The 16,005-nt window shown below is 29.5% G+C and overlaps 1 protein-coding gene across 10 annotated transcripts in view; it reads right to left on the minus strand.

Moving 5' to 3' along the window:
* Positions 1–16,005, minus strand: part of HDAC4 (histone deacetylase 4) — a 349,894-nt gene that overhangs the window by 8,236 nt on the left and 325,653 nt on the right. For 6 of the 10 annotated variants that reach the window (XM_024360096.2, XM_014429679.3, XM_014429680.3 and 3 more), the window contains 11 exons: positions 13,184–13,357; positions 11,988–12,082; positions 9,725–9,837; positions 9,074–9,187; positions 5,761–5,861; positions 4,294–4,419; positions 4,065–4,188; positions 3,268–3,395; positions 2,594–2,767; positions 996–1,094; positions 559–785 (listed from right to left, as the gene is read on the minus strand). In XM_024360096.2, coding sequence (XP_024215864.1) covers positions 559–785; positions 996–1,094; positions 2,594–2,767; positions 3,268–3,395; positions 4,065–4,188; positions 4,294–4,419; positions 5,761–5,861; positions 9,074–9,187; positions 9,725–9,837; positions 11,988–12,082; positions 13,184–13,357 — 1,475 coding nt within the window. The remainder of the gene's footprint in view (positions 1–558; positions 786–995; positions 1,095–2,593; positions 2,768–3,267; positions 3,396–4,064; positions 4,189–4,293; positions 4,420–5,760; positions 5,862–9,073; positions 9,188–9,724; positions 9,838–11,987; positions 12,083–13,183; positions 13,358–16,005) is intronic. The other 4 variants (XM_067046254.1, XM_014429677.2, XM_014429678.2 and 1 more) reach the window with 3 other exon arrangements.

The raw sequence follows: 16,005 nt of genomic DNA on the forward strand, positions 1-16,005 counted from the left end.
CAAATATTCAAATTATTATTTTGATCCTTTATAGACGAGTTTCTTATCAACAAATTGAATTTGATACCAATATTCTACAGGGTGTCCAAAAAAGTGTGATGGAAAATTATTTTCAAAAAGTAATATTGTATGAATAAAAAGAGTGAGAATTAATAGCTCTTCGTACTATAAAGAGACATGCAGTATCTTTATAATACTTTTTTTAAAATTTATTTAACCTCTGAATAGCACTGACCCTTTCTGAACACCTTATATTTAAAATAATCAACAAAACTCAAGTTAAATATTTTGGGATTTTATAAAAGGCTATTTTTTTGCCGCATTAAGACCCAAAGTAGCGAAGATCACATCGGTCCAGTCTCAAAATAGCCAGTAAGTAGTTGACAGTGTTAACCATTCCTTGTTGCCTATTACTACAGTTATAAGGCAAAATTAGGTTAAGGGATGAGATTTAGCAACACGGCAATTTCTCACTCACCTTATTTCATGCTGTCTACTTTCAGATATTAGCAGAATAGTGCCAATAGAAACAATATGGTGAACCACAATCAAACTTACCCAGTGAGCTTTGGTGACACAGCTTGGCTGTCAGGCCCAAGGGCTACGAGGGGCGAAGAGAGAGCTCTGGCCAGAGGCCGACCGATCACCCTCGAACCCTGCCTCATCATCAGGTCTCGCTGCTCCTGCAGGTTTTCCTCCCGCGACGACAAATCACAAGGCATTCGTCCGTCCTGATCCTCTTCTTGGCTTCGGCACCTGCTGCTTTTTTCAGTCAGGTCTATCACCTGCATAACATTCAAAATTTTAATCCATCTTTTTGTGTTCTTGTTTGACAAAACATAAAAAAAAAAAGAAGTTAAGTATCTGAATAGGAAATTTCATACTCACATATACCTTAAACTAATCAGAATAAACTAATGTTGACAGATAACAGAATAGACCTAATATTGAAATTTAATAAATGGAAAATATATATGAAAAGATAAAAGATGTACCTCTGCAGTGTCGTCGGTTTCTGGAGTGTGTTCGAGGTGAGCATTGGCCAGCGATTGCGCTCTGCTACCAACCCTTGTCAGCACCGTTTGCCGGATTTGCTGCAATAAATACAATCTCGTTTAAGTTTATTATGCTATATAATTCAGAAAATAATAAAACAAACTAATTATCTGTTTTCTGTAAAACTCAAATATCCCTTGTGAAAATTACTTCTTGTAAATTTGTGTTTGTTTAAGAATCATGAGTGATAATAAGTGAGTAGAAAGGTATATGCCAGCATTTTATAGCAAATTTATAATCAGATAAGAGTATATATATGAAAGGTAATTGGATATTATTCAACCTTTTTTTATATACAGTTAGGTTTCTGTATATTTAATTTGATGGTTCTTTAAAAAATGTGTAATGTGCTTTGGAATGTGTCATAATCTGTTCAATTATAGTTGTAAAACAATTTTTTTAGTAAATAGCACAATTGATTTTTGATCTTGGTGGTGTAAATTATACAATAAGATCCCGCGTATATTTCAAAACAATTTCAAAATTTGAGATATAACTTTGAAAAGTTATTATATTATATTTTAAGTATTCTCGACATCTTGTTGGTATCATATCACATATGTAACAGAATATAAATTGTCAATACTTTAAAAACTAAAAATTCTACAAAAGAAATAGTTTAATAAAAAAATATTTACACAAGCAAGAGTACTTATGATAATCTTATACACATAAAAAATTAATTGTTTCTATTATATAACAGAAACAACAAAACAGGGTGATTCATAAATATATCTTAGGGGTTAATGGAAGTACCGACTAACACACAAAATTGATATTTCTTTTCTCTGTGCATCAAGATCCGTAATTAATAAGTGACTGAAAATTTTCAAAGTTATGGAGGTTTATCATTCCTTGGAATTGTTCTGGAGCCACCAAATATTGATACAATATAAACTGGATTATCTAATCATATATGAAATTTAATGTACTTTACAATGAGGAAGTCAATTTTATAATTAATTCTAAGAGCAACCATATAAGCAAAATTATCTACAATACAAACAATAAAGAAAAAGTGAGAATAACAATTTTGTGTTGGTAAGTACTAGTACTAAATCCCTGAAATATAGTCATTCGCAAGTGAATAATACTGTAATCAAACATGCACATATGTTGAAACTATTATTTTGGAACTTCAAAATAATAAAAAAAGAAAACATTAATCATGCTGTTAGTTACTTATAAATTTAACAAGAGAAATTAATTTCAGATAGTGTCTACAAAGATGATTGTGCTTATATCATCTTTATATCATGGCTTTAAATGGCTTGTTAGATGAGTTTAATTTGCAGCTAAATATAATAGAGCAATGAATCAGTATAAAATTTTTATACTTACTGTAAGACAAAATTATTAAAAAGACATGCAGCAGTCATAAATGAACTTCTTTAATTTTAAATTATGCTGAAAGTTATCTTAATTCCAAATATAATTTCTGTTGTGATTTATAAACATACAAACAGATTTATCCCATTTTCGGAGACACCCAAATGAACACAACACAAAGACAACACAACACAACACACAGACCAACCTGCTTGAGTAAGTTACTGGTGATTGACGGCTGTTCTCGGTAGCTGTCCTCGTAGTGTACAATGGTGCTGTGATGTTGAGTAGTATTGAGCATCGGGTGTCCGAGCGGCAACGGAGCCGACTGGGTTCGACCGAGCGGTCTGTGACCAGCCTTGTTCAGCCTGGCATGGGCCACCTGCAAAGTCACGCTCTGTTATGTTCCCATCTTCCAATTCTTATTCTATCTTACAATTTATATTAATTTTCCTGATATGTAAAAAACTCTCAGAAAGATCTTCTTCAGCGACACTCTCAGCCGAGTCAATAAATTATTTTATCATCTTCGTGCACTTTTTACAATCCGACCAGTCGTTTAAGATTGAGTTTGGTTAAATGCTGTGGATGAACTTAATTCTTCTTCTTGGGACTCATTTTATACAGAAGAAAGAAATTTTTCCATTGTACTGCCACCAATTAAACTTTCCTCTACTCAATAAAATAACTTTTACAAATATCCTTTAAATCAAAAAAGCGATATATTTAAAAAAAATTCTGCTCAGAAACCACAAACATATGAAGAATATGATAATTGTATCTTTTAATTAGTACAATTTACAATAAAATATTAATTGGGCCTGCTGCCAAAAATATTAACCAAACATTTTTTATTTATTATCTACTTAAGATAGTATGTACCTGGGCATCTGTTATGGGAGGTGGTGCGTGGTAAATGGTCTGCAAGTGAGGCCTGTTCTGCTCCAGGCTTTGCATTTGCTTTTGGATGTAACTTGGAGAGGTAGGATTACTGTACTCAGCATCTATCACTAAATAAAAAAAAAACATATATCATTAAACATTACATAATTAAACTTTTATTAAAATAGGGTGAACTAGAGCAAAGGCGTAAACAATTTAAAAAATGGCACCATTAGTATCTGAAGCCAAATTGTTTGCTGTGGTGTTCTCAACTTTTGATAACTGCTATTAAAAACAATGATAGGAACTTTGGATGCTTTACATTAGCCTAACTTAATTTGTTAGCAAGAATAGTATTTCGGCTTAATTTACGAGAGGGAAGCACTTTAATGTTTTTTATTGCAGAGAAACATTTGAATTTTTTTTTTGTTTAACAATCTGTTCCTTTTTTTATCAAATTTATTCTCCAAAAAAATATTTTGAAGATTTTGATAACTCTAGTTCATTTACACATTTGCCCCAATTGACTAGGGAATGAGTAGGTCATTTAAAAAAATATATATATAAGGGAAGAATCAATATAATTGTGAAATATTTTATCTCTATAGAACCTGTATTAACTCCTCCAAATGATGAAAAAAATTAATAAAAAGGGTAAATATAACTTGCAATACTATCCTGCAAATGTGGGCTCAATATTCCTTATTCCATTTTTGAGACACAATTACCTCAGCCCATCTTATTTAATAATTCATTTAAAATAAAAGAATGTAATATATAATAGAATTTGAAAATACCTGGAAGAGTTGGGTAAAAGGGCAGTGTGCCTGGCAACATTTGCCCTGTAAGAGGCATGCCGAGCCTAGCGGCGAATGCAGCTCGAACCTCGGCTTCAGAAACAGAGGCCAACTTATTGCCATCCTAAAAATCACATAATTTTTTTAGAAACTGGCAAATTGCACAAACATAGATACAACAATAAATATTTTAAACAACTTAAAATTAATTATTAAGAAGCGAGCTTACAGCAGCGGCTGAGTTTGGCGGACGACCCAACGAGATGTTAGGCATTGATGGACTGCTGTATAGGGCGGATACGTCAGATAGACTGCCGCTTTGGCCGGAAGTCTGGCCATAGCCTGGTTCTCCTTCCTGCAACAGTGAAACAAACTTCTTAATAAAAAAAATTGTAGTTTTTTAAATATCTGTTCAGTAATTCAGTGCGTAGTTTATATTATTCGTAAAGTTCATTGATTAAGAATGAAGAACACAAGAGAAAGACAATCCAAGTACATAGGTGCAGTCAGGGTAAGGGCTTATGCGGTAAGTTAATATTACATAAATGGTCTGAATAAAATGAGAATTTATGAAAAAAACAATTTAATGCATCATAAACTAAAAAAAGAAAACAATTTTGACAATTTAAATTAAATAATTTAAGAATTGAAGGGGGGAAAATGATTAGATTCCATTTTTTTTAATTTGAGCTATCAGTGCCATCAGTTTTGCTATAGTAAAAGCTTAACATAAAACTATATAATAATAATGAACCCAAAGGTTCGACGCCGATACCACTAATCGCTCTCTACATACACCCTTCCAGTGATGCCCCTCCAACCCTAATAGTACTAAATCAGTTTTAACGCAATCCTCCCATCTATATTTCAGTGTACCTCTCGGATGTTTACCTGTCATTTCAGAGTCCATCAACATTTTAGGGATCTGCTCGTTACTAAACCCTACAATCTTACACGCTCATCTTATACGCCACAATGCTATAACTTGAATTATATTTACCAGGTGTAGGTCCCTTAATTCAGTGTTGTGTAGTCTTATATAACTATATAAACATTTTATTATTTTTTAAACTATTTATTCATTGATAAAATGAACAGAGACCTTAGTATTACAAAGAACATTATTTTATTGAATAAAACAAAACTTATAAAATATGATAATTTTTCCCCTGTATCCACTTGAATTTATTTTGATAATTATATTATCTAACTTACAGCTACCAACAATAAAACAGCACACATACTGACACAAATTTTTATCTCCCTTACTTCTATATACGACATCCCGATCATACAGATTATAGGAGACAAAAAATATGTAAGAAGGTACACCCACAAACACACTAAACATATACTAATTGACAAAATGTGAAATTTTTCCTAAATTGTAAAAAAATTGTATATTGTATGTATTTTTTTTTTAATGAATTATATTAATTATTCATTATTTATAATTTGTGTTGATTTAGTTTATTAGTGTTTTTATTTTAATTTTCTTACTGTTAAACTACAAATAAATTAAAAAAAAAAAAATTTCAAATCACCTCACTGAACCATGCCCAAGATGTAACACTATATACTATAGCCTGGTGTCAATTTGTAAATATTAATCAATAACAAATTTAATTCTATTCATCTATATGAATATGTTTTCTCTATAAATATATTTATATATTAAACTAACAATGTGACTTACCTCTTGGATTGGCGTCGTGTGGCCTGCGGGTGGCGACAACTGGGTTGCATGTACTGGAGGAGAATTAGGTCCAGAGTCAGGATTACTGCTACCCGATTCCACTACACAATAGATAAGCGATGATAAAGTTAGCTGCTTAGTATTAAACTAAGTATTAAAAAGAATCGTCATGTTGATTTTTAATGAGAAAATAAAAGAGAAAGTAAAAAAATAAAATTTTTATTATAAATCTTTTCAGTTAAACCTTCTTTTATAAAGATAATACAAAAATAAATAATAATAAAAAAAAAAAAACTTAACATGCATCAATGTTATTAGTAATTATTGATATTATTGACATCTTCGCAAAGTCAATTTTTATTATGTGAACAAGATTTGTAAGTTCAAATTAGTATTTTGAAAAAAAAATCATTTAAAAAACTGAAAATCCGAACAAATGTATATGTACTAAATATACAAAATGTTTATGAGCTGTTCATAAGTTTTTATTACTGTCAGTTCTTGATATATGAAGATGATCTGTTCATCTATTTCTAATTAAATCGAAATGATCATAATTTGGAAAAAAAAATTTAGCAGCAAAGTTTTCATGTAAAAATTACTTATTTATTAGCTAAATGTACATATATAAAAACAATTACATGATATATTAGTTTAGATATATAATTTATTCAATTTCTTTATTAGGGACAAAGTACTGAGAGGATATTAGCAGACAGAATCTATAGTATCATTCAGATTTTAGAAGAAATTAATTTAATCATCTTGTTTTATGGAACAAGTATGCAAACAATGACCAAAAAAATTGTTTTTTTCATTTGTTACAAGCCTGAATGATCTTAAGTCGAGAACTTGTAGATTTTTCTTTTGTTATAAATTTTTGAAGTTATAGCAATGGCATCTTGCTAGCTAAAACTTTTTAATATGAAGCTTGTTACTTCTGATATTGGTTTGAACAATCATGGACCTGTTGTGAGTTTATATACTCTCAATACAATAATTCAGTATGCAGTCCGCTTTCAAAATATTTTTTTTTGAATCTGTGAAATAGAAATGAGCTGTAGAAAGAACAAATGCCTTTTAACTGATGAAAAAAAAAAAGGAGGTTGTTATTTAACTGCTAGAGAAAAGCATTTTGGAAGACAAGAGAGAAAGACTTGGACTATTGTACCAGCCAATCTAAATAACTTTATTAATATAAACTTTATTAATATTAACTTTATTAACTTAATAAATGCATAAATTTGTAATAATTAGGCAAAATTTTAGCAAATTCTTAAAAATGTACATCTGCTTTTATTATTTTAAGTGAATGTTCTTATTCAGTGAGTATATATAAATTGATGGTCATAATCCAAATAAATGTCAGAAAATTCAAGGAATTAGGATGTAAATTTGGCCGATATTCTATTTTACACTGATAAGTTAAATAAAGAATTCTATAATTAAATAATTCCATCAGTTAGAAAACCTATTAAAAAAAAAAAAAAGTTAAGAAATATAAGAAGATGGTCAGGGTTGCGGTCAAAAAAGAAACTATTTAATGTTCGACGTTTCGCCCCACTTTGCAGGGCTTCATCAGGGCTGTTAAAAGCGATAGGTTAAACAGCTTGCTGTTTAAAATTAAGAAATTAATTAATTAAATTTGAAGAAATTAATTAAGAAATGTTTTCCTATAGAATTTCATATTCATGATTTATTGGCTCCTTCACAATGACAGTAAAAATTAATCTAACAAAGGAAAAAATTGTATAGAATATTAATGAACCTATATTACACTAAGTGAGGAAAAGATGGTTGTAAGAGCAGTCACTAGAGTAATAATAAGCACAAATAAATTAAACTTATTTATTTGTGATGGAATTTCTGGCCTTCATCAGTGCTGAAAACAAATAACCGAAATAATGACCATAATATAGTGAAAAAAACAAAACAAAACAAGCAGTATAACAATAAGTTAAGAAGATAAAAAATGATACTAAAAGAAGACAAAACATAATATTGTAATTTCCAAAAAAAAAATAACAAACATTGAAAATATTAGAAAAGAAAAAAAAAAATTAAAAATCAAACAGTATTCTATATAAATAATGACAATATTGAAACTAACATAATGAAAAATTATTGTTTAAATAAAATAAATTTTATCCAATTTTAGTCTAAAAACAATTTATATTTCTTTATAAGTCTGACCTTTCGGCCATCCTCAAGGGCGTTCTTAATACAATTTTAGAACCACATCAATTTTAAAAAACTTTATGCAGGTTATTCTTCCCAGGTAATTAATTTCAGTCCACAATTACCCTATTTTGTCAATTCGACATATTAAATTAAAAACTAAAACTTTTAATCACAGTTAATTTCCATGATTATAATTTATCACAACAATATTTGTAACCTTACAATATAGTTTTTTAAAATTGATGTGGTTCTAAAATTGTATCAAGATTATCCTAGAGGATGGATGCACTGTCGGACTTATGAAGAAATATATATTGTTTTGAGACTAAAATTAAACAATAATAACCAGCTTCAAGAAAGTATAAAGATTATTTATAAAATAATGAGAAATGTGCGAAAGTAAAAGTTACACATAAGTAATATCTAAAGTTATACAAGTCAAAAAGGGGTAAGCAGTAAAATTAAAAATAATAAGTAAATAATATTGTATGAAAAAGTCTTAATTTCTTGTTATACTATTTTTGTTTCAGCACAGATGAAGGCTGGAAATTTAGGCTGAAATGTCAGCACAAATAAGATTCACTTATTTATGTTTATTATTATTCTACTCACCTCCCCCGGACATATTTTCTTCACAATGAATATATAGTCGACAATAAACACATCATTCTAAATTAAAATAATAGAATTTTTAATGTAACTCAAAATATAACATGGTTTGTAAAATATAAAGATTATAATAGATTAAACTGGTTCTTACATAATAAACTTCCCGGTTTATGTTTTTGTTTTAGCAGGTTATATCCTGAAAACATAAACTGATTTAAGCTTATTTAGACCCTGATCTTGACTGAAAGATTTGCAGGATGTTCATTTATCCTTTAAGTGAGTTGAAATCGATAGCAATTCAGTTAAACAAGCAAAATAATTGGGAAGTTTATAACCCGTAACAACATAAATATAGTTCGGAAGGTTTAATATGTAAGTACCCTTAAATTTCTGCACAAGCAATCAACAAATAAAAAAATATATTAGAAATCACAAAATACAAAGAAAAAAAAGTAAAGAAAGAAATTTGAAAATGTTAATTAGAAATTTTTATTTTATAGAACAATGAGGGCATGCTACATACTTGCAAGGGTGGACTTCCGTTTGAGATGCCTGTCCTTCCTGCGAGCGATGGGGCTAGCTCGTCGCTCGAACACTCTCTGCTTCAGCCGTGTTTTGAGCAGGTTCGGCTCGGATGCTGAAGGGGGGGAATGCGGGTTAGTAAAAAAAAAATCAAATCAAAATCAGAGTGTTAGAACTAAAAAAAAACACAATGCTTTCTCAAATCGAGGTAAATAGAAACAAGAATCATGCTTTTTGTATTTTTGAATTGTTCTAAAAAAAATAATAGTACAATAAAACTACTTTTTTATATTTTACTGATGACTAAAGTAAGGCTTTTTATACATTAATTATTCATCTTAAAGACAGTCCTTCAATTAAAAATTAATATCCGCACACATCGGTAAAAAGAAAAGTAATATAAAATAACAGACTTGAAAATCTAACTTATAAAAACATCAAAAATAAAATTACACAGTCACATGATCTTATTTTCGAATAAGCTTCATTAACTCATTAATTATTTATTTATAGTTCTAAAAGGAGTTAGTAGAATAAAAAACAAAACAATCTGGAAAATATAAAATCCATAGCAGTTTAGTAAAAAAACGTGAGCAATCTCCACACACCATTCTCAAAAGGAACTCAAACTTAGCAATAACAAATTGTTTACCTGTCTTCCTCAACGGGTACTCATCTTCGTACTTGGTGAGGAGGGGATTTAGCCTGTAAGGATTGGCCTGGCCTGGAGGGTTTTCGACTGCTGGAGTCTGCTGTACTACGGACCTATAAGGAGTTATGTTAAATATAGAAAATTGTCCAAAGATCTCAAAAAGTAAATAAAAATGTATAATAAAGAGGAAAAATTTAAATTCAGAATGAAATTTTATCTTAACTCTTTAGGAAAATCAGTATAAGTTTCTAATTACATAAGATATATAAAAGCCTATAGATATGATAATATGAATCATCTCTTCCATTCACCTCTACCTTCTAATCTTTTGCTCAATCTCTTTCACCACTGTGGATCCCTTTAAAAATTTTTGATGTAAGGATGTGATATATGGACACATGAGAAGAATATGTTTTACAATCCCAGAAACAATATATTAACATATTAGATAAGGAAAAGATGGCCAGGGGTTTGGTCAGGAAAAACTAAACAAAGACTTATTAATTTGTGCCGACTTTTGACCTAAATTTCAGGCCTTCATTAGGGTTTAAAAAAACCCAAATGAAATAACAACTATTACTCAGAGAAACTTGGAAAATAATAAACAAAAAAATTGGAAATATATATAACAATTGAGGCATTGAAATGGAAAAGGCTGAAGGGGCCAAAAAACTAGTTTTGAGAAAAACCAAAAAAAAAAAAAAAAAGCTGGCCACACTTTTTGTTCAAAAGCTATGAAAAATTGCTGCACTAAGGACTAAACCATTCAAGATAGGAACTTGCAGCAGTCAATTGGCACTGGTTTCTTCATCATTATCCCGTAAAAATCTCATTTTCCCTGTTTCTGTTACATACAGCCTTTTCCATTTCCATGCCTCATTTATGTTGTTCAGGGTTAAAATAGACCAGAGATTTATAGATCAGAAATATGTTTACAAAATGAAAGAAACAATTATACACTGTTTATCAATTAGAAGGTTTATCTGTTTATTTTATGTAGGCTTTATTATGAAAAAATCATTCCTACAACTTCATCACTAGACACATGTTTCTTTATTGACGTTATTTCTTCCTCTATCTTCAAGACGATCCATCCAAAACATTGATAAAGGAACAACATAGATAGCGGGGATGTTGTAGAAATGATTTTTTCACGATAAAACTAACATGAAATAGAAAGAAACTAATAAAAGTTGACTGCACATAAAGTAGAAGTGTTGGTTCTTTCATTCCCTGTAGAACGGATTTAAGTAGCTAGTTGGAAATTGTGCTCATAAAAAAAGAAACACAATGATAAGAATAACATATTTTAATTTGAGACATCATTTTAATTTAGTATTTTAGAACACGTGCCTAAAACATTTGCTCCTAGCTGCTAGGTATCTTGAAAAATATTGATGTAAATATCAAAATATTGATATTTTTGAAGAAGAAATCTATCGATATTTTTATCTGATAATTTTAATCCAATATATCATAATATCATTATTAACATTTGAATATTGAAAATTAATATTTAAAAAAAATGTCGACAAGAATGATAGTTTGTTATCAAAGAACCAAAACAAAGAAAACACATGAAAATATTACTTTCATATCATTTTTTTATTTTAATACTTTTTGGTTTTAAATGAAAGTGTTTCAATCATTAAATCAATTTTAAATTTCAGAACAATCAAGGCCATGATGATAGTTCACAATGTCGGACTGTAATAAAAACTTTACTATATTGATTTGTTTTTGAGTCACTTTGATTGAATATCCTTAATATAATTAATAATATAATTTGCACAGTCAACTATACATCACCTCTCATTCAGAAATAATATAGTTCGACCATGTTAGAGATCTAGAACATTAATAAAAATAATAATAAAGTGATGTTTATTATTATTTTTTTCTTTAGGAATGAATATTATAATGGAGCAATAAAATAATGATGATGAGGGTTGATCCTGAATATTTCACTTGGAAACGAGTCTTTTGTCTAATAATAAAGTTTAGAAAGAGATGGAGGCAGAAATACATCTGGCCCTCTGCACTATTTATAGCAGAGACCCCGACAATTTAAGAATGGAAATATCCACAACTGGGTTATGACATTATCTAAAGTCGTGATTACACAGAAATTCATTGGAAACATTGAATCATGATTATCTTTAAATAAATACTTAGATATACAGTAACAATGGACTTTGTACTTATGTGATACCTAGGAATATAGAGAGATACATGACGATCTTTATACAATATGAACACTTACCAATTGCGATAGGGTTGAGGGCCGGAGGGGGTTGGTGCGGCACCATTTGCTGCAGCCGCAGCAGCTTCACGCTGCTTCTTGTTCAACAGGAAACCCTTTAAAAAATAAACAATTCATTAGTTTCTTCTTTATAATAGTTATTTCTTATAACTGCAGGAAATTGATAAATCAACCCTATTATATTATAAAATATATATTTTTTCTACATTTTAGAAAACAGCAATTTTCAAGCTCCACCATAATTTTATAAAATAATTCACTTATTATTGTTATAAATTAATGTAGTAAATAAAATATATGACATAAAAATGGGCATGGAGCATGAAAAATTGTTTTGGAAGATAGTACACCATATTTTTATTTTTTTTTTACCATATTAATATTTTAATCTAAAAGAGTTGATTAGTCAATTTCCAGCAATTACAAAATTATAATTCATTTAATCATTATTTATGAACATTAGAAACAATTGTTAAAACTGGCTGAAAGATATAACATGGACAGAAAAAAATAAAATAAATAAGAAATAAGTATTTTGTAATTATATTCCAAGATATTTTGCCTAGGTTTCCACAAACCTTTATTTACTTTCCATTTATGTTTATTTCATATAAGACATTCCATTTTGAAAACTCATAGCAAAAAGTTAAATAAATAAAATGAAAAATATGAAATAATAAAAAAATCAATTTATGTCACTAAATCACTCCTAAGAAGTAACTGCTAAGCTTCATTGAAAGCTTTTAAAAATTATTTCAATTAATTTTCAAATGTGTTGTAACAGGTTGTAAGATATTTCAAAATAAGTTACAAAAAAAAAATTGTCGTCAATAAAGAAATCTACAAACAACAAGGTAGTAAATTTTGAATGAACATTGTTGGGGCTTAATATAATTAATGTCTTTATGATAAAAAATTTTTTTGGCATTTCATCATTGTTCATCATTATTAAATTTATAAACTAAGACCTAAAAATTAATAATTAGACAGTAAATCAATATTAAATAATTTTCTTAGGTTAATTTTAATGGGTAAGAAAATTTTATGAGCAGATTTTGCATTAAAATTTTGCTTGATAGTGATTTTAGCAACGAGCTAACTTTTTTTGTATTGAAAATTGCTTTCTTTGAACATGGCCCATATGGGTAAATTTTTCGAACAAAACAAAAAATATTGAAGAGGATCAAATTTATTACCTGCAACTTCTGTTTGACTTCGGACGAAGCGACAGCACTCTGCTCATGCTTTCCCTTCTTCTTCAGGCTGTCGAGTCTCTCTTTCTCTCTAGCCTCGCGCTCTTGTTCTTCAGCAGCTTTCTGCTTTTCCCAAAGCTCCTGGCGAAACCAGTCAAAAACTGTTAGGCTTGGACACTAAATAACACCAAGGATCTTTCTTCTAAATACAGCAAGCTCAGTCAAGGGAATATTACAGCTAATATGATGTATAAAATTATATGTGCATATAATTTTTGGCAATCTTCCATAACAAATGAAAGAAAACCATGTCAATTAAAAAAAAATTAAATAGTGGAACTGATCAAAGATGGCTGACAAGACAGATTAATGTATTCAATGATTAACAAAGAATAACATTACAATCTAATTTGAAGTTAGATTAAAAATACAAACATTAAAAAATATATTAAATTATGAATCTACCAAGATATTAAATTTTAAATATTCTGTGAAGGTAAAATATTGTTTTAACTTTTAAAAAAGAAAAATACTTTTTTAAGTGTTTTAGTTCTGATAAATGTAAACATTAAAAACACTAATGAAAATATTCAAACACATGCAAAAACATAATGTAATTTAGAACTTAAGGGCTTCTGTTGATATTCAAAATAATAAAATTTCAATTTAGCAAAATTAATTAAAAGATAACAGCTCAACACTGAATGGAATATATCATTTCCTAATTAAAATATATATTTCTATTATCTTATATATTTCCTTAATTGAAAAACCACATTTATTCTATAATAGCAATCCGATGAGTAAAATATTTTATGGTCTTAATTAGAGATCTCCTGACTACTTTTTGCTTTTTTTTTTTTTTTTAAGTTAAGTTCTGAACTAAGTTTGATATATTTATTATCTTTAAGTAGTTTAAAGATCCAAAATATATTTCTCTACAGTATGATTACAAGTACTCTTTTTTGTTATTAAAATTATCAGCAGATTTTCAAAAGACTCACTACGAATTTTCCTTTAAAACAAAAATGTAATTAAAGCAAAGATAACCAACTCAAAATAGAAATTAAATTATTGCTTAAATCAACAAGCAACAAATAGAAAAACTATGTTATCTTCTTAGATTATTACATTAAGTAATAGGTGAGGATATTACTAAGTAATAGTGCAATGGGCATTTGATTCATGTGGTAGACTTGACCTTCATAAATATGGGGCCCAATTTTTTAATACAATGCTAAACTTGGCATTAGGTACTCTGGTGTGCTGGTTAAGAATAAAGATTTCCTACATAACCCTTATTAAGAAGATTTTTCCTTTTTATTTTATTATTGTTGTTTATTTAACTTGAGCAATTGAGAATTAAAATAAAATTTAATTTATGTTACTGATAACAGAAAACCAATCATAATATCTAAAACGACTGATTCAACAATAAAAGTTAAGATAAAATTGTATAATTTCAATTCTTTAATAATATTTTCATAATTACTAAATGAATATAACAGGAGATATAAATAAATATAAATTCATCGACGCATGCAGTGAAATTTCCGTCCCAAATCATATACCCAACAAGTGCTCACTAGATTTACATAAAGCGGAAAATCAATGTGACAGATATTTGTTATGGATGCGTAAATAGTTGATAGCAAATAGAAATAACAAATGTCAGTTTAAACGATCATAGTGCCTGCAACAGCTTTCACAATCACGTTACCGTGGAAATCTCGCTTTAGTTTTGACTCGTGTTGGAACAAGTCTTAACATTGGTAATTGGTAGGTCAATGCTGACGTAACGCTACATATTTCCAGTGACTCGAAGCTTAGAAAAGTAAATTTAGTGACTTTTTAAAAAAAATTATCAATGTATTTTCATTGTTTTACAAATACTCATCCCCTGTCATTTAATGGGATATAAAAAATATAAAAGAGCTAAAACATAGACCTAAACATATTAGTTTCAACCATTATCTCAAAGACCATAATACACCATTTTTTAACTTCTTTGTCCGCTAGTGCCCAACTAATAAGCCTCCTGCCACCCACACCACCCTCAGAAGCGGATGAGGACGAGGCATAGAAGATAATTACCGTGGACAAAGGAAGACGACAATTAGTAGAACTGCCCACACGACCATCTCCTCTATACACGTACTCTTAGTACCGCCAGGCAGCCCAGTTTTATAATATGACTACCGACCAATGGCGTACCCAGGATCAAAACTTTGGAAGAGGGGGAAGCCATGGTGGTTGTGGTTGTGGCAGCACGGAAAAGGGAAATAAAACCAAAATTTTAAGAAGATTATACATAATTATAGCAGTGCTTCATTAGTCATTATAATTCTTTGCTTGAAAAAAAAAAAATTTATTATGCTAAGGGGAAGGGAGGGACAATTGCCCCCTGGGTACGCCCATGCTACCGACTATAACAATTATACAGTAAACATTGGCATACTAAAACGCTAATCCCTATTCCGTAAGTGATTAATAGTTTTATTTTAATTCATATTTTTGTATAGTTATCAACTATTTGTAATCGGTAAATAGTTGGAAATATTTTCTTTTTCCTGACCGCACCCCTGAGTTATCTGATTATTGATTCGCATACGGTCAATCATCTAGATCGGTGGTTTCCAACCTTTTTTGGCAGCAGAACCCTTTTGCTACCAGTAGCAAAATGCCGGAACCCTTTTTGGTAGAAGTAAGTAAATAGTGGAACTCATATATTATCATTAGAAACAAATACAGAGTCGAATGCCTTTTTAGCCAAAGCTAAGAAAGCCTATGACACCTACACAAGACGGGGGAGTTCAAAACTGTAC

The sequence above is a fragment of the Halyomorpha halys genome, unplaced genomic scaffold, assembly GCF_000696795.3.
Source record: "Halyomorpha halys isolate HHAL.00 unplaced genomic scaffold, Hhal_1.1 Scaffold814.1, whole genome shotgun sequence".
Lineage (NCBI taxonomy): Eukaryota > Metazoa > Arthropoda > Insecta > Hemiptera > Pentatomidae > Halyomorpha > Halyomorpha halys.